The following is a 19,972-nucleotide window of genomic DNA, read 5'->3' as shown; positions in this document are numbered from 1 at the left end:
AATGAACATTGTACAGAACCAGACTATATGATAAATGTTGCCCACTCAACATCCATTGCACCGGGTCATCCTGGAAGGGGGATCACTCCCCCAGAACCACCCTCATCTGCGGTCCCTTCTGAAGGTTTCTTTTTTCCACAAATGGGGTTTTGAATTTTTCGAATGTCGTCAGTCATTGCCAACTGTGGGCCTGTGAAGGTCTTTGGGACTGTTTTGTGATTAAGGGCTATACAAATAAACTTGACTTGACTGATATCAATATATATTCAAGAGATGAGCACTTCACAACACTAATGTCATCGTTACTGGGCAGCTCCAGTCGACAAGCGGATGCGCAAAAGTGTTGGAAGTGCGGTTTTACAAATCCGATTGACTTGACAGAACACCGTCACCAGCTGTTGGAGGCTCGGAGCACAGAAGCAGTAAACTGAATCAAAACATGCAATATGATGTTTCACCTTCCCAGGGCGCTGGACTTACTACAGCCTCTGGAGTGCGGCTGAGGAAACACACTTGTCTTTACCGGAATGCGCGCTCGGCCAGATATGAGAGGGAATGCCCACACTTCAGAGTTACTCCACCCAGAGTGCCTAAATAACAGAATGGTATGGTATCAGTTTATTGTCAGTCCTCAATATACTTATGTGGAACATACAGAGGGCCGACTAAAAAAAAAACATAAACATGAGGACATAGAAAATACTGTACATTCATACATGCTCTTTGTTGTATGAAGCGGTTATAGATGAAAAAGGAGGTCTGGAGCCTCCATTCCCCAGTTGATCATAGATGTGATCACAGTGAACATGATGTCATTCCCGTTCGTTAAACATAAGCAACTGGAGTGTCCAATGTCTCCATTCTCTACTCCCATCTAGCTCTGCATCACTCATCTCTTCCGGGCCACTTTGCTGACGCTCCTTGCTCAACTCAGCTCCTTCCCCTCCTTAGAAACCGACTTAACCACATGGGATAATATGCCCTTTAAATGGCTTCTTATGTGGGTGTAGTGGTTCCTATACTGAAAGGCTGCTGCTTTGTGCTCTCAGGCATTTGAAAAGCACAAGCTTGTTCTCTACATGGTAATTGTTGAGAGGCACAAGAACACCATATATAGTGGGCGGCCTTCTGTAACCTCTCGTCAAAGCAGATAATTATAGTCCTAAGTGTCTGTTGTAGTTTTTAGTTTTTCTTTTCATGTTGTTTTGTGTGTGTGTGTGTTTGTGTGCAGGGGAGACACACAACTTTAAGAAAGCCTTTCAACTGGACAACATACAGGTGTCAACTTTACCTTTGGCTTTCTACTCTGGAATGTATGCATACGCTGGATGGTAGGTATGATAATAACATGCTGTGTTGACATGCACTTATTCACAGATGTGTGTGCTCCTCCCCCACACACACACATTCAGATAAATGCAACACACATAAGGTTTTTTTTTTTTTGTATCATATTGTATTTAACCAAACATACATACAGGTACATGGATGTGAAAGAAAAATATTGATTTAAATTGTAGACCATATCCCAACTCTGCATTTGTACCATAAGCGACATATACAGTGTCATGAAAAAGTATTGGCACCTATCACAAATATGTATTTTTATTTTAGTTGAAGACAGGTAACTCACTTCCTGCATTTTTATAGTGCTTAAACCTGATTGGTGTTTCTACATTTAAGCAATCATGTGGTCACGCACCTGATGGCTGTGTTTAACCAATTGCCTCATTGGTGTGGTAATTTGACAGTCAGTGCCAGCAATTCAATCATATTTAAGTCCCAACTTTTCCAACATATATTTTGGCCCACTCTTTCTTGAATTGTTTTAATTCAGCAACAATTGAGAGTTTTCGAGCATGAAGGGCCTTTTTAATGTCCTGCCAGAGCATTTCAGTCGCATTCAAGTCCCAATTTTGACTAGGCCACTCCAAAACCCTAATTATTATGTTTTTAAGCAATTCATACGTTGACTAGCTGGTGTGTTTTGGATCGTTATCCTGCTGCAGAACCCAAGTGTGCTTCAGCATGAGGTCACAAACTGATGGCCCAAAATTCTCCCTCAAGATTTTCTGGTAAAGACCAGAATTCCTTGTTCCTTCAATCACAGCAGGTCATCCAGGTCTTCAACTAAAAAAGCAGGCCGAGTCCATCATACTACCACTACCATGTGTGGCTGTTCTTTTTCTGAAATATTGTGTTATAATTACTCCACATGTAATGAGACACACACCTACCGAAAAGTTCAACTTTCATCTCATTACTCCATAGAATATTATCCCAAAAAGTCTTTTTGTAGCAACAAAAACCCCAAAGTAGTCTGTTTTATTAACAACATGGTGTCTTCTTCTTATTCCTCCTCTTCTTTCCCTTTCGGCTTGTCCCGTCAGGGGTCGCCACAGTGTGTCATCCTTTTCCATGCAAGCCTATCTCCTGCATCATCCTCTCTCACATCAACTGCCCTCATGTCGTCCCTCACGACATCCATCACACTTCTCTTTGGTCTTCCTCTAGCTCTCTTGCCTGGCAGCTTCCTTCTTATCATCCTTCTACCAACATACTCAGTATCTCTCCTCTGGACGTGTCTAAAGCATTGAAGTCTGCTCTCTCTAACTTTGTCTCCAAAACATCTAACCTTGGCCGTCCCTCTGATGAGCTCATTTCTAATCCTATCCAACCTGGTCACTCCTAGAGAGAACCTCAACATCTTCATGTCTGCCACCTGGGATTCTGCTTCCTGTTGTCTCTTCAGTCCCACTGTCTCTAATCCATACATCATGGCTGGCCTCACCACTGTCGTATAAACTTTGCCCTTCATCCTATCAGACACTCCAGATAGTCACATAACACACCTGACACCTCCACCCATTCCAACCTGCTTGGACTCCTTTCGTCACTTCCTCAGCACACTCACCATTGCTCTGGACTATTGGTTCCAAGTATTTGAAGTCCTCCACCCTCGCTATCTCTTCTCTATTGTCCCAGATGATCGCACTACTCGTCACTTTAAACCGCATACACTCCTTGAAGTCTCAGCGCCCTTTGCACAATGGTCATTGCACCGGACTATTGCAATATTAGTCGTTCGAACTGCTCTAAGTGCTAGAGGACTCTGCATCTTTTTGCACAATTGTTTTTTGTCAATGTCTTTATGTCCCCAAAGTGTTCTGTAAATTGACTGTTTGTTGTACTAGAGCGGCTCCAACTACCGGAGACAAATTCCTTGTGTGTTTTGGACATACTTGGCAAATAAAGATGATTCTGATTCTGATTCCCTGTAGCCTCACTCTTCCCCCTCTACCTCTCTCATTGATGCACATATGTTCTTTCTTACTTTGGCAAATCTTCATTCCTCTTCTTTCCACTGCATGCCTCCAGCTTTCTAACTGTTCCCTCACCCCACTTTCACTACATATTACAATGTATTCTGCAAATATCATGGTCCACGGGGATTCCAGTTTAACCTCATCTGTCAGCCTCTCCATCACCACTGCAAACAGGAAGGGGCTCAGGGCTGATGCCTGATGCAGTCCCACCTCCACCATAAAGTCCTCTGTCACACCTAGAGCACACCTCACCACTGTTATGCTGCCCTCATACATGTCCTGTACTATTCTAACATACTTCTCTGCCACTACAGATTTCTGCATGCAATTCTCTGTCATAGGCTTTCTCTAGATCTACAAAGACACAATGGAGCTCCTTCTGACCTTCTCTGTACTTTTCCATCAACATCCTCAAGGCATATAATGCATCTGTGGTACTCATTGTAGGCATGAAACTATACTGTTGCTCGCAAATACTCATTTCTGAGTCTAGGCTTCACTACCCCTTCCCATAACTTAATTGTGTGGCTCATCAACTTTATTACTCTCTGGTTCCCACAGTTCTGCACATCACCCTTGCTCAGAAATGTGCACCAGCACACTTCCTTCACTTCATACCTCCACAGGTATGTCATCAGGACCAAATCCCTTTCCATTTTTCATCATCATTAGTGCCTTTCTAAATTCCCCCTTACTAATCATTGCTACTTCCTGGTCCACCACACTTGCCTCTTCTACTCTTCCTTCTCTCTCATTTGACTCATCAACTCCTCAAAGTATTCTTTCCATCTATCCAGCACACTACTGGCACCTGTCAACACATTTCCATCTCTATCCTTAATCACCCTAACCATCCTTCCCATCTCTATCCCGCTGTCTGGCCAACCTGTATATATCGTTTTCTCCTTCTTTAGTATCCAGTCTGCCATACATATCATCATATGCCTCTTGTTTGGCCTTTGCCACCTCTACCGTTGCCCTACATCACATCTCCATGTATTCCTTTCTCCTCTCCTCAGTCCTCTCAGTGTCCCACTTCTTCTTCCATGTGGAAGAAAGCATTCACTACAGCAATTTCCATTCTTTTTGCAAAGTCTACCACCATCTGTCCCTCCAAGTTCCTTTCCTGGATGCCAAACCTACCCATCACTACTTCATCGCCCCTGTTTCCTTCACCAACATGTCCCTTACTGTCTGCACCAATCATATCTCTCTGTGTCTGGGATGCTTAGAAGAACTTAATCTAGCTCCTTCCAGAATTTCTCTTTCACCTCTAGGTCACATCCTACCTGTGGGACATAGCCACGAATCACATTATACATAACACCCTCAATTTCCAGTTTCAGCCTCATCACTCGATCTGATACTCTTTTCACCTCCAAGACATTCTAAACTAACTCTTCCTTTAAAATAACGCCTACACCATTTCTCTTCCCATCTTCACCATGGTAAAATAATTTAAAGCAGCTTCTAAATGTATAGCCTTATTGCCTTTCCACCTGCTCTCCTGGACACACAATATATCATAATCATCATGTCAACCAACTCCTGAGCTTTTCTGTCGTAGGCCCAAATCCAATTCCCCACATTCAGTTCTAGGCTCTGAGCTTTCCTCTTCTCTTTGTGCGTAAGAACCCGCTTTCCACCTCTCCTGACCCACCATAGCTTAATTTCCACGGGCGCCCTGTAGGTAAACGCCGCCGGTGGCGGACGTTGTTAACCCGGGCCACGACCGATCTGGTATGGAAGATATGGTGTGTGAAATCTAAAAAGAAACCATGGAGATCACTAATGAGCACCCAATGTGAAATCTGTCATTATACACACAGGGAACCTGGATGTTGTCAAGCAGCAATAAGAGGTACTGAAACGAGATTTCATTGATCTCCTAACTAAAGTGAAATATTTGGATGCTGAGTTTTTCATAAATGGACCTCGCCCAATGGCACAATCTGGAGAGGAACATTTCAGCAGGCTTTTACAGCTAAATAAGTGGCGTAAATAAGTGTGCACTGTGCTACCGTAAGCTTCACTGACAATTTCTGCATTTTTTGGTTGAGTACAGGCATCTTTACAATGCAGAGGGTTTCTGTCTCAATAAACAAGGGGTTAAGTTATTGGGTGCCAGCATTTTTGACTGTGTACGTCATTCAGCGGCATGAAAAGAAAACATTGGCTTTGTTGACGCAGCTGAAGGACAAAAGATGCAGAAGGAGTCTCCAGGTGTGCATAAACAATCAGAGGAACAAGAGAGACAAGAGGCACAGATGGCATCACCAGCAAAGAGCATTAAACAGCTGCAGCTCATTCAGCTCGGATCCTGACCAGAACAAAGAGGTCAAAACATCTATCTATCCATCCATTCATTTTCTGAGCCGCTTCTCCTCACGCGGGTCGCAGGTGTGCTGGAGCCTATACCAGCTATCATCGGGCAGGAGGCAGGGTACACCCTGAACTGGTTGTCAGCCAATCGCAGGGCACATACAAACAAACAAACAACCATTAGCACTCACAGTCACACCTACGGGCAATTTAGAGTCGTCAATCAACCTAGCACGCGTGTTTTTGGGATGTGGGAGGAAACCTGAGTGCCCGGAGAAAACCCACGCAGGCACGGGGAGAACATGCAAACTCTGCACAGGTGGGACCGGGGATTGAACCCAGGTCCTCAGAACTGTGAGGCTGACGCTCTAATCTCTACACTGGTTCCCTGTCGTATTTAGAATATATTTTAAAGTTCTGCTACTGGTCTATGAATCATTAAATGGTTTAGGTCCTTAATACAAGAAAGAAATGGTAATGGGATATAAACCCAGTAGGACTCTGAGATCTACAGACTCAAGTCAAATAGTGGCGCACCGGAGTCCAATGCAAACGGTGAAGCGGCATTTAGTTATTATGCTGCACACGAATGGAATAGGTTGCCAGCAGAAGTGATGTCAGCCCCAAGTGTGAATGTTTTTAAGTCCAGGTTAAAACAAATCTTGTTTTCTCATGCTTTTTAGAGCATTTTCAGTTTTAGATGATCTTTCTTGCACTGTACGCTGTTTTTATTGTTTTTAAGCAGTTTTTGTTTGTTTGTATTTCTTTGTTTTTAAATGCTTTTAACCATGTAAGGCAGATTGTGTATGAAAAATACATTTTCTTTGCTTTGCTTTGCTTTGCTTTACTGTGTGAGTTAGAAGAAGTGACTTTATCGGACAGTGCCGTAGTACTGACGGCTCGCCAGACCGAGCACAAGTTTTGCAGCCCAGTTAACTTTTACGTCCAAGCTGTTTTTGTTGCAACGTGTTGCTAACAGAAATGGCTAAGACGGCCACTGACTAGCTAACACCTTCAAAGAACTAGCTAGCACCTTCAAAGAACCTGCACATCTGTCTTTTGGGGACAATTCTGAGAAACGGACAACTGCCTAGAGTCTTATAATGCTGCTTTCTCTCCTCTCCCATCTTGTCCTAATGGTCAGCTGTTGCATGTCCTGCCCCCCCTATTCTCCATGTCCGTTCTGCCGCCATAAAACCCTTTTCTGTCCGGCTGCAATTTGTTTGTTTGTTGAATTTCTTTTTACAATTTTACTTTATATGCCATCTTGCAGATACTGTACATTGTTAATCTGGGGGTCATGTGTTTTCCAGGTTCTACCTCAATTTTGTTACAGAGGAAATTGATAATCCTGAAAGGTGAGTTTTACCTATCCCTTTTTAAATGTACAGACCCCTTCGAAAAAATGTGAATATCATGGAAAAGTTTATTTATTTCCAGAATTCCATTCAGAAAGTTAAACTTTCATTGATTATTGATTCAGGGCCCACAATTTATTTGTTTATTTTTTACATAATTTGGGCTTCCAGCTCGTGAAACCCATAAAATCGGCAATTTAAAAAAATTGAATTCTCGAAGAAATCAGCCCAAATTTTGCAGGCCATAAATGTTTTAAATTGAGTGTCACACACTAATCATCTACTAAACTTGAAGCACCTGCACAGGTTTCCCCAGGTGTCATTAAATTGCTTCAATTTGGTGTAATTGTCTCAGTAGGGCTCAATATTGGGAAGACTGCAGACTTGACAACTGGCTAAAGGACCATCATTGATACCCTCCATAGGATGGGTAAGCCACAAAAGTTCATAGGTAAAGAGGCTGGCTGTTCAGCAAAAGGACTCAGGGTGCTGAAACAGCAGCCCTGACACAAATAAATACTTGCTCTGATTCTATAATCTATAAAGGTTTAACTATTTGAATGGAATTATGGAAATAAATAAACGTTGCCATGATATTCTAATATTTGGAAAGAGTCTGTATATACTTGCTTATAAACTAGGAGCACAAACATGTGTCATTGGCAAAATGTCACGGTTGTATCAAACGGTTTTGGACTGGACCCAAAAGCAGACGGAGGCGGGGGAAGCAGTTAGTTTATTTGGGAAAGGCGCAAGGTCAGGAATTTCAAGGCGTGATGGTGGTCCGTAGGAGCCGGGGCACAGATCATGACACAAAATCAATGACTAAATGGCATGACTGTAACCTAAATTTCTGCTGGGTTCAAGAGAAGAAAATATGATGAATATCATATTTTCTTTGTACACTTCTTCAATATACATTGTCATAAAACCAGCAACAGCGCGACAAAAAAGCTTCTTCTAATATGTTACTTGACACTTACCAAATGAATTCTGGTAAGATACTGATATAACCTTTTGTACATGAGTATAACAGCAAATTCTTATGTTCCAGGACAGTGCCCCTGGCTATCTGTAGCTCCATGGCAATTGTGACAACCTGCTATGTGCTGGTTAATGTGGCATACTACACAGTGATGTCAGTTGAGGAGCTCCTGGCCTCAGACGCAGTGGCTGTGGTAAACATTTAAAACACAAGCTAAAATCCATTCCGTACAATTGCATTTCATTTCATAGATACTTTGTGGTACCCAACTCCTGAAAATGATTACAATAATAAAATAGATGCATTATTTACTGGAAATTGTAAACATAATTCACAGTGTTAAAATAATTCCACGATCCGCACTAATATTAAATAGGCTCATCTTTGGCCCTTGTGTCTCTCCATACATTTTTGTGGAAAACAGTTAGTTATTCTTGTTCACTAACAAACAAACAAACAGTGATTAAGGTTCTACTAAGGTGATTCAAACCGTGGTGGCCTTGGCCGAAATTTCCCCGACCTCACCTGTCCCCCGTTAGCCACTCCACTGGGAACACTTGGGCTTTGGCCTGTTCAGATCTGCCATTACATTATATGGCAGAGGTACAGCGGAACCACCAGAGTGTCCCATAATTTGAAGTTTAACCAATATTACAAGTCTAACAGTCCAACAGTGAACATGCGTGATGTCTGTGAGACTTCAGCAAAATGACTTTACTTCACAACTTATAGCTATAGTAAAAGCACATACTGTATATAAACCAATGGATAATGCCTGGCAGGAAACATTGTAACGGTCTACAATGTACTGTATGTAAAACGATGTAATTCTAGTTTCTATCACACTCACACATGTTCATTAAGAAAATGCGTCAAACCATGCTATGACTTATCACACAACACCTTACTCCCTAAATTTCAATATGGTTTCCTTATTTGCAGACATTTTCAAAGAAGTTGATGGGGGATTTTTCGTTAGCGGTGCCCATATTTGTGGCCATGTCGTGCTATGGCTCCATGAATGGCTCCCTCTTGGTCCTGTCAAGGTACAGTTTCTTCTTATTTGGACAGCATTGTTGCCTCTGTGCAGCATAGTATCAACTGATTAAAAAAAGTTTACAAACCTCAGTAAATTACACTTTTTGTGATGTAAAAATGAAACATTTCAGAACTTTACACAGTCAGTGTGAACAAATTATCTTACAAATAGGGTTGCCACCTGTCCCGTAAAATACGGAATCGTCCCGTATTTGGCCATTAAATGTCACGTCCAGCTTTGCTCTGTATATTCATTTATGTCCAATACAAATGTTTGTCACAGTCACACACGAGCAAAATAAAACACAGGAAATACTTAGGGCAGCAAAATTGTCTTGGCGGGAAACACAGGATCCCCGCTCCGGTCTTGTGTGTATCTGGCAGCTGCTGTCACGGTTGCCGGTGGCGTTTCTGGGTGTTGTTGAACTTGTTTCCTGACAAACTCAATCATTGGCATTTGAAAGTTCGGATCCAACTTGGCCTTCTGTCTGGTAACTGCCAGGGATGGCGGGCCCGGGACCCATCTTTCCTGTTCCATGGCAAGAGGTGGCATGCTCCCAGCAGGAGTGGGTTGTGGAGGCAGGGAGTAGGGGGGAGCAGCACCGGTAATTCCTTTCCACTCTTCCCACCTCCCATTTTCCAATACCCGTGACAAGCGCTTCTTTTTCCCCCCACAATATTCGAACGTCTTCGAAACTGTTGAGGACCTAAACCCTAATCTCTGGACTTCAACCAGGAGAGCTTTAACCTAGACTTTAATTAGACTCTAACCTAGAATTTAACTAGACTCTTTAACCTAGACTTTAGCTGACCCTACCAATGGAATGTGGGGTGAGAAATTACCAATACCACTTAATCTTTACGGTAATTCTGTTCTGGTCCGTTTGGAATCGCGAGGTGATGGCCAATCCAGGAGGGCAGCCGGGCACTCCCCCCTCCTAATGCTTGGGTAAGGGCAGGACCAATGTGCTTGTCCCGGATGATCAGTCACTGGTCCGGAGAGCCTCTGGATTGTCATCAATCCTGCCTGGAATCCCACTTCTGACACCAACTGTTTTTGGCAAATCCTAACCTAACCACAGAATAAGTAAGGAAGCAATCTTGTCTTTGTGGGTTTTTATTACAAAAAAGAAAGAAAAGTCTTTGCAAAGGGAGGAAAAGGTACAAGTCTTGTTGTGAGTTGTGACTCCTTACTGAAGCCCAGACCCCCCAAAAAAAAACCTTTGTTATATCAACTGAGAGAAAGCAAATTAATTATCTTTGACCAGCTGCACTCAACTTATCTTTATCAAAAACCAGCTAGTAGTCACAAGATAGCTGGGAACAGTTAGTACACACAGTATGGCCGAAAAAGAGCTAGTAGTCACAATGTAAGAGATTTTGCACTTATAGTGGTGATCGATGGTGGGGGACCCAGTTCGTCCGACCTCTGGCTCACTCCCTCAGCCCCATAGACAGAGTGATGCTTAACTGGTAATACACAGAAACACCACAACTTGCACCCAACACTCGCTCCTTTGTGCAATGAAGACGCGCTTGGCACTGATAACACTGCTTTGCTTAAGCTAGTTATTTAATTGACAGTCATCACCAGACATTCATTTACACAGTTATGGAGTTAATGTATGCAACTATGAACAGTAGGCCAGGGATGGTGTGACTTGGCCAGGGGCCTAAGGGAAGGTGATCGAGGAATCACCTGGAATGGAGGATGGTTATTTGTAATTTTTCAAGGTTTCAGGTTTTTGAGAAACTATCCCGCTGGTCGACATTTGGTCTGCGAAAAATAATTGAAATGCATTCATTGATGATTGAAAATTTGAAATAAAATACAAAAAAAGTTTTCTTATTTTTGGTACTAGATAAATCTAAATTCTGGTTAAACTCATGGTTAATTCCATTGATATAAATAAATGATGAACACAGTTGTGAAAAGCAAAATATTAACTATTTACTGTGAGGGGCGAGATGATCAGTTTTGTGAAAATGCGCAATTCGCAGCACTGCGTTCAAAACCACAGCTTGTTTGCACTCAGTGTTAACAGTTTTGTTTGAAACAATGTTTGTTTCAAATGCTGTCAAATGATCAAAGCAAATTTATTTACATAGGACCTTTTCTTCATTAAAAATGGAACACCAAGTGCTTGACAACAATTAAGATGATGAGAGGTATTTGGGACTGAAAGGATAAGACGATCTGACTGACAGGACGTGTTCAAACTTTTGGACGAAACGACTTGGTGTGAGTGACTGTCTGCTGATTACTGATGTGTTGGTCTGTGTATATACAGGAATGTGTGTGGTGATTGGGAGATGAATGCTGGAATTATGGCCAAGTGTTTGATGAAAGTGCATTGTTTGACTGATTACAAGATCTGTTGTTCTCTTTGGATACTGTATGTATCTGTGTGCGTGTTATTACTCATGTAATATGCTGTGAGCAGTCGTTGCAGGGGAATGTTGTTGGAAAATGTTTATTTACATTGTTGTTTTTGAAGTGGTTTGTGATTGTTTTTTGTTGGTTTTGTTTTGTTGGTTTTGTTTTTGGTTTTGCCTTGTTTTGTGCTCCGTACAAAGCTAGTGGATTATTTTATTTTTGTGCTTAGCAGCACAAGTCGCATCACATGTATTATTATTATGTTTGACACATAATTGATTACCACAAAATCTGAATTTATAGATTCACTTAGAGACAATTCCACAGGCTGCAAACAGAGCACCAATATTAGCATTATTATAGTGATACATATGATTGGTTCAGGAGTTCGTCCAGGTCCCTAAGCACCAGCGTCTTTACAGGGCCATTCAGGTGGACAGCCATGGTGCCGAACCCAATGGTAATGCAGGGGCCAGGCAATTCAGTAATTATGCATAAGAGACCTTGTCATTAGCATACTTTGGACAAAAAAAATTGCTGAGGTAGACTTTATCCAACGGAAGAAAGCTTTGGTTAGTGCTGGGGTCCTTCGATTGCCAGACTACTCAAAACCCTTCACTCGTTATTTACATGACCTCATGTTGACACAGACACGGGCTTTGGGGGGACAGGTACCAAGCTTGACCTTTTATTCCACCCAAAATGTTATAATGTGCTAAGAGCACTTTTTATGTGCAGTATTTACATTTAATAATTTTTTGATAATCAGTCTCAAAGATGATGATAATATACCAAAATATTATGTTGGTATAGTGCTGATAATGGATCATAGTTTTGACCATATTGACGCTATAATGATAACGTATATAATGAAATAATGATCAATGCGCTTACAAAATACAGTCGAGATATGATAGATATGTTAAAGTAAGAATTGAAGTAAGTGGTAGTAGCAAAAGTGAACGAAATTATTTTCAGAATTTTCTTCCAATTCTTGGAATGCTTTCTGACAGGTTCCAATTTGACCTCAGAACACATGGTACCTAGCGCCCGCAAAAATGCTTTGAAGTCAATTAAACTCAAGTATATATGAGGATGCGTGTGTGCCCTATCCCTTTTTGAGATTGTCTTTGCAGGCACTCCATTGGACTGGATCCATTCAGGTCTACCGAAGCCAGACCTGCCGATGGATACACGAATCGTTCAGGGATTGCACATGATCGACTAATAAATTTCAGGAAACAAGTCCAATCAGCGCTGCCAAGGGCGGCCGACAGATCCCTCCCTGCATGTCATCAAACCCGGCGACTCCGTGCTGATTAAGAACTTCTGGTGGAAAATGTGGAGAGATCAGTGCTGGGTGGGGCCTTTCCAAGTCCTCCTTGTTACCCACACTGCAGTGAAACTTGCTGAAAGAGCTACGAGGATTCACACGTCACACTGCAAGACGGTCCCAACTCCTCCTCTCCCTTCACCTTCTACATCGGATTCAGCCTGATAAGGCTAAAAAAATCACCTCTAAGAAAGAGGATTCACTGTTTGCATACACTTTTAGCTACAATCAGTGCTTGTAACTGTTTGCACGTCGATAGATCATAGAGGAGCAGAAGATAGTTCATAAAAGCCGAGCAACGACCAATCATCTGTCGTCTGAACTGACGTGCGCGCACACACGCACACACAGACGCGCTTGCGTAACTCGGCAGAAGAACAGAAGAAAGACGATGACGTCCCCAGTAAACTGCAGGGGTTTGAAGCCCTTCCTTGGTGGTTTGACATTATTTGCCATAATTATTATGATTAAAATGTGTATTGATGCTCCCACTTTGACAGTTGACACAATTTTGAACCTCACAAAATGTAACGCTTCTGACGAGCTACTGTGGTTTCATGAACTAGCCACCACTTCTACTAATTTCACTTCCTGTGGTATGAATGTTTGGTTTTTCGACACCCTTCATGCAGCACGCTCTCAAAACCATTTCACAGGCTCTGAACCAAACCATACATGCAGAAACAGGTTCCTCTCTCCCTTATGTTTGTGTGACCACTATGCGACCACAAGATTACATTTGTCGTAAATTGACTGACAATTGACTGACAATTATTTGGTCCAGGAGTGAAATTCCACTGCGTCGCAATGAATGACACCCTACGGTGGCTGTATCGCTTTGTACTTATGATCTGTGTTGCGTTTCTTGTACTATATTTCATGTCCTGTTGTCTGATCCCTTTGGTGAAATCTTTAGTCTCTCGCATGGTTGGCACTGCATTTGCCCACGAGTCACAGGTGACTTCTGATGACCCACTGACAACGTCCCCCGCTACTGACCGGCATTTTCCTGACCTTTCCTCTCAATGACACATATTCCTCAGTCTAACTTCATTGCATGACTGATTTACAAACCCGCTCATGAAGGATTAGGGGTTAGGGGGTTAGGGGTTAGGTTACCCTAACCACTGTTATACTGTGATATTGTTTTGATTGCCCCATGCTATTTTAGCAATTTTTGGCTACTTATTTTGGTTACTTAGTGATAAGTAATGTTTAGTAATTTTCATTTCATATGTGAATGATTTTGCGTTCCGTCACTGGCGAGCAGATTACCTTCCAAGATGTCGCCTAACCGTGTGGTCACCTCGGTTGCGTGCTCTCTAGTATTATCTGTTTTTCGTTCGTCTTTGGAAACATGACGCAACTCACTTACACAAGGGAAGACTTAAGGATTCTACCTCAGACTTTCTTTAACAAACTTTCCCAAATCCGCTAATTTTTTTTCTCCGAGTTACTCACCGGTGGTGCGGCCGTGGCGTATGGCGCATGGAGGCGAAGGCGACGAAGGGGGAAGCGAGCCGGCATCCAAGTGATGCTCCGTAAGAGATTATTTCGAATGCCGCTCCCGTTGATCCACCTCGCGAATCTACGCTCCCTCCCAACAAAATGGGCCAGCTTTCTCTTCTGACAAAGACCAGTCAAGACTTCGGCCGTTCCGCTGCCCTGTGCTTTACGGGGACATGGCTTTGTGAACATGTCTCCGATGGCACCGTAATGCTTCCGGGCCTCCAACTTCACCTGCACAGGTTTCCCCAGGTGTCATTAAATTACTTCAGTTTGGTGTAATTGTCTAAGTAGGGTTCAATATTGGGAAGACTGCAGACTTGACAGCTGGCCAGAGGACCATCATTGATACCCTCCATAGGATGGTTAAGCCACAAAAGTTCATAGGTAAGGAGGCTGGCTGTTCACAGAGTGCTGCGTCCAAGCATGTCAATGGAAAGTCTAGTGGAAGGACAAAATTTGGCAGGAGAAGATGCACCAGCAAAAGAAATGACCGTGGACTTCAGCAGATTATCAAACAGAGAAGATTCAAGAATCTAGCAGAGATTCAGAAAGAGTGGAACGCTTCAAAAACCATCCGGAGATGGGCTACAACTGTCGGGTTCCTCGGGTCAAGCCACTTCTGAGCCTGAGCTAACTTAGGAAGCGTCTCAACTGGGCCAAGGAGAAGAAGGACTGGACTGTTGGCCAGAGGTCCAAGGTCCTCTTTTCTGATGAAAGTAAAGTGTGGCTTTCATTCGGGAATCAAGGTCCAAGGGTTTGGAGGAAGACAGGTGAAGAACAGAACCCAAGCTGCTTGAGGTCCAGTGTGAAATATCTACAGTCAGTCAGGATTTGGGGTGCAATGACCTGTGCAGGTGTTGTTAAACTCTGCTTTCTTAAATCCAAGGTCACCGCAACATCCACCCATCCATCCATTTTCTGAGCCGCTTCTCCTCCTTTGATGCCCATGCCATTGCAGTGCTTGACTGGCCAGCCAATTTGCTGGATCTAAACCCCATTGAGAATCTATGGGGTATTATCAAGAGGAAAATGAGGGGCACCAGACCCAAAAACAAAGAAGAACTGACAGCAAGCATCAAGGAACTCGGGGCTTCCATAACTCCCAGGCACTGCCACAGGCTGATTGCATCATCGAGTACTGCACATCGAGGCAGTGATTAAAGCAAAGGGATTCCCAACCAAATCTTGAAGATTAACGTGTTGTTTTGAAAGTACCATATTTTGATCGATTTAATGTGAACCTAATTTCTTTCTTTTTTTAAACGTAAATGTTGATTTCTTCACAGTATTTAATTTTTTGAATTCCTGATTTTGTGGGTTTTATGAGCCGGAAGCCCATGTTATGTAAAAATAAACAAATAAATATTTGAAATTAAATTTAAATTGTGGGCACTGAATCTACAATCTATAAAAGTTTACCTTTTTGAATGGAATTATGGAAATAAATCAACTTTCCATGATATTCTAATATTTGGGAAAGGGTCTGTATATGTTACCATTATTGCTCAAATTATATGAAAATGACACATATCCCTTGTTGTGTTATATGTATTTATGTAAAGCATAAAATGTCATTGTTTTGACAAGGGCGGCCCGCCTATCGCCCGCAGTCGGCTGGGATTGGCTCGAGCATACCCACGACCCTCGTGAGGATACGTGGGTGTAGGAAGAGGATGGACGGATGTTTTAATCAGCTGCTACTTGTGTAGATGATTAATTAGAAAATAAAAGTGTTAAACAGAATTATAAGCAGTCATTAAAATTACATATCTCCACAAATTAACATTACATCACCATTTGATCAACATTCAGGAAAAAACACTTCTACAGCGTGCATCCATTTTCTACATTATTCAAATCTGCTGACACGACCTTATATCAGGAACTCATGTTTGCCATTCTTCGTTGGGACTCGCAAATCATTACCAGGGTAAATTATTGTGCAATCTTCCCTTCACCGTGCAGGAAATGGTCATGTTGCGAACATGTTGAGCACTCGTTTGGCGCCGTTTGCTTTTTTTTGGGGGGGGGGGGGGGGGGAAATAAATCACTCGAGTTGCTGGAGAAGTCACTAAATACTGTACAGCGACAATGTCTTGTTGCTTGGTTGGTAACACGGAAGACAAGTTATTGCTCATGTTCACATCAAATATAAGTATAACTTTCAAAATATTTTGACTTCATAAAGTTTCCAAGGGACAGTCAACGGGCAGGATGAGGCCCCCAGGCCGTACTTTGCCCAGGTCTGAATTCAAATTGCTGATGTCATCGAGGGCACTGATCTGTTGCCGTAGGCGGCTTTGCCTCTTTCTCGAGCCAAGAACACTTGATTAGCGGCTACCAACGTCAAATCAGATGTGCGGTATGTTTTTTTTTTTAAAAAAGCGTTGATTATAAAGGTATACCTTTACTTATTGACTCAGCACAGTGCTACCATTCATTGAACAAAACTATTTCCAATTGAACTTTTAACTATTTAAGCTTTTAACCTTTTTCGACTAAACAATTTTAAAGTCAAACAACACAATCACTGTATAAGAAAAAGAAAAGCAACTCTAGACAAGATAAATTGCCTGTAGTTCTTCAGCTTTGAGGAGCTGATCTGGCATTGGAGAACATTCTCTCAGAAAGGGACTGACGTTGCTCCAATGCACCGTCTCCAGCATCGGCAGCAACAGTCGCATAGACACACTAGAATCTTCGTTAATATCAGGTTCAAATGCTTGGCTTTATTTCTTCCCATTACATGGAAGGGTGCCTTATTTGGGGAGCCAGCTCGATAAGGGATTTTTTTCTTGCAGATTTTACACTCTGCCTTTAGATTGTCAGTACAGTTGAAATGTGTCCAGATTTGACAGCTTTTCCTGCTGTCACTCATTTTCTTAGCTATTCCTTACTAAGCTGATTTTGTGTTGGCTCTCCTTGTGGCCCCTTTCCCTCTTTTTCTTGCATCTCCCCTGTGTGATTTGTATGGAACTGCCACCACTCCCCCTTCTGCTAAGTGCAAGGACAGGCTTGTAGAAAGAATGTGACAAATAAGGGGAAGAAAAGAAATGTGGCTTCTAAATCACCTCAAAGAGCTGGTTTTAAGAGCCATTTCATCTGTGACACCAGGCCGCAATGGATGCTGAGTAGGCAACATCTATCACATCACACGATGCAGTGCAATGTAGTTAAAACAGCATTAGAATCCATTGAATGAAATGAAGCGCCGCATGTCGAGGCCTCGAGGAAAGTTGGTCTCCTCGGGATCTGTCCTGGTCAGTCGACGTAGAACAGCAACACCTCCAGGGAGGCGGTGCTACTCAAATCTTGTCCGGCAATCTTTTAATTCTGTTTTGTGTGTGTGAATTTGCTGCAAACAGTTGGGTTTCTGGTACCCCATACTCCGCCTTCCACAGGACTCCCCAGGGGACACGGTTGAATACATTTTTCAAGTCCAAAAAGCACATGTTGTGGGTTTATTGCTGGTCCGCTGTTCCACGGCCAGGACGAAAACCAGATTGGTGCTCCTGAATCTAAGGTTTTACGTCCCGACAGACCATCCTCTCCAGAACAATAGACCTTATCAGGGAGGCTGAAGAGTGTGATCCCCCTGTAGTTGGAACACACCCTCAAGTCCCCCTCTTAAAAGAGGGGACAACCACCACAGCTTGCCAATGCAGAGGCAGTGTCCCGATGTCCATGCGAGTTATGGTGTGCACTGCTGAAGATTTTTCAGTTGTGCTTATTTTAAAGACTTTACACTGTCGCAAGACTATGTATATTCCAGCTCATCCAAAAGGATTTATAATTTGTATATTTGCAGTTTCCTCAACCAATAAAGAAACACCAAAGTGTTCAGTTTATTAAAAACATTCAAACTCAAGCAACCTAATTTTAGAGAACAGAGATGTACAGTATAAACAGACAAGGAGCGAAGAGAGCAGAGAGGTCATCTGAAAAAAAAATCCCAATGTTAAATGTCGGGAGTAAAAATCTTCCTCTGAGATATAGCCGAGTAGACAGCACAAAGAGGAAATATATTTGAAAAATAATCTGCTCATTTGCATCCGATTCTGATCAACTGAAAATAATTATAAATATTTTACAATGCTAGGAAATGCATATGATTTGTCAATAAATTGACAAGAAATAAATTGATTCTTTTACTGACAAAGCAAGTCTTGTAGACTACATCGAAGTCACCAAATAGAATAGGAAGACCTTGGAGAACAATAGAGCGAAGGACATCATGATTATAGCATCGTAGACAAAATACATACTTTGCAAAAAAAATATTAAAAAAAAAAAAATCATCACGGTTAAAAACGCTGTAATAGTGCGAATGGATTAGCATGACGAAAGAGTGGAAAAATACTAAAGGATAATGTTCATGGAGCTGAACAGAATGCCAACTGACAGGCACACACAACGACAGTGCAACACGATGATATTCTCCACGAAAGAACGTCACGGGTAAATAATTCAAAACGCATTGACATGAAGCGAAACCAACACCAAAGAGTTAAAAAGGGTGGAAAAGTATAAACAAATTCGAACATTAGCAAAACTGTTCTGTTATTGGTCCACTCCTCAGGAGAGTGTAATTTGTGAAAGTTAATACGGATTAATTCCCTACAGAGAGCAAGACAGGTTTTTGTGTGTAATGTATTAATGCAGACACAGGCTTGATAACAGCTTGCAATTCAAACGAAACAGTTTCCACTTTTAACGTACGGGCTAGGTAATCAATCAACTTTGAATTGTGATTTCACTTTTGGCTTCTCACAATTATAAAAACAAGTAGTGCTTGTTGCGTGCAGGTGCAGCTCGAGCTCGGAGCTCAAATGGCTGACAGGCAGCATTCGAGAGTTCAACAGCAAAAGGAAAGAAAACTTATATCACTGATAATTTAGGTATCGTTTTCTTTTGCAGTTGAACTCAGAAATGCAGGAGCGATGTGTCCTGAATTTTCATCGGAGTCCATGGTACGATCCTCTAATAAAGATGACAATGCTTTAACGTCCATAAAATCCCAAAATATTGGGCCGATCGATCTGATATTTTCACAGGCCGAAGTGGGTAGTATTAGAGATGTCAATATACATTTTGGTGACAAGTGATCACAGTTTTGTGACATTCAGCAATGTTAAGCTTTTTCTATATTGTGAGCGTACATGGAAAAGAAAACGCTTAATGTCCATAAAATCTAAATGTTGGTACAACTGTTCTGATATTTTCAGAGGTTGAAGTAGGCATATATATTGATATCCACATAAATTTGGCGAGTGATTGATTGCAGTTTTGTGATATTAAGATTCCTGAAGCTTTTTCTCTACAGTGAGCGTATAGAGGAGTCTGCAAAAGGTCGCCGCTGAAATCTAACATGTTCAGTTGAGATAGGGGTCTAATCCCTCGCCATATCGTGGTTTTATGTATTGCGGATTCAGTGCATCATGGATTTTAATGAAAGGCCAGTGTAATGCAATTACTCACCTGTACATCTCTGAAACAGTCAGCTTTATAGGAATTGATTTAAATGTGGCAGCAATGACTCACAGAAAGTCAGTTGGGCTCTTGTTCATAAAATAAACCTTACTGAGTAACTAACCCATTTAAAATACAAGCCAGAGTCAGTTTTCTTAAATTCACAAATATCAACCGACGAATGGCTAATGTACACACTCATAGCAATATTGACAGGAACGAATGCAAGAACACCTTTTAGCTTGATTTTCTACA

General features: G+C 42.0%; 1 protein-coding gene across 2 annotated transcripts in view; it reads left to right on the top strand.

Annotated features, from left to right (window-relative positions):
• slc7a11 (solute carrier family 7 member 11) overlaps positions 1 to 19,972 on the top strand; it is a 56,562-nt gene that overhangs the window by 30,519 nt on the left and 6,071 nt on the right. For both annotated transcript variants that reach the window (XM_061685652.1, XM_061685651.1), the window contains 4 exons: positions 1,232 to 1,331; positions 6,962 to 7,006; positions 8,061 to 8,184; positions 8,934 to 9,037. In XM_061685652.1, coding sequence (XP_061541636.1) covers positions 1,232 to 1,331; positions 6,962 to 7,006; positions 8,061 to 8,184; positions 8,934 to 9,037 — 373 coding nt within the window. The remainder of the gene's footprint in view (positions 1 to 1,231; positions 1,332 to 6,961; positions 7,007 to 8,060; positions 8,185 to 8,933; positions 9,038 to 19,972) is intronic.

Source organism: Phycodurus eques, chromosome 9 (genome assembly GCF_024500275.1).
Source record: "Phycodurus eques isolate BA_2022a chromosome 9, UOR_Pequ_1.1, whole genome shotgun sequence".
Taxonomy (NCBI): Eukaryota; Metazoa; Chordata; class Actinopteri; order Syngnathiformes; family Syngnathidae; genus Phycodurus; species Phycodurus eques.
Note: the sequence above shows the minus strand (reverse complement) of the source record. Positions and strands in the feature narration are given on the sequence as shown.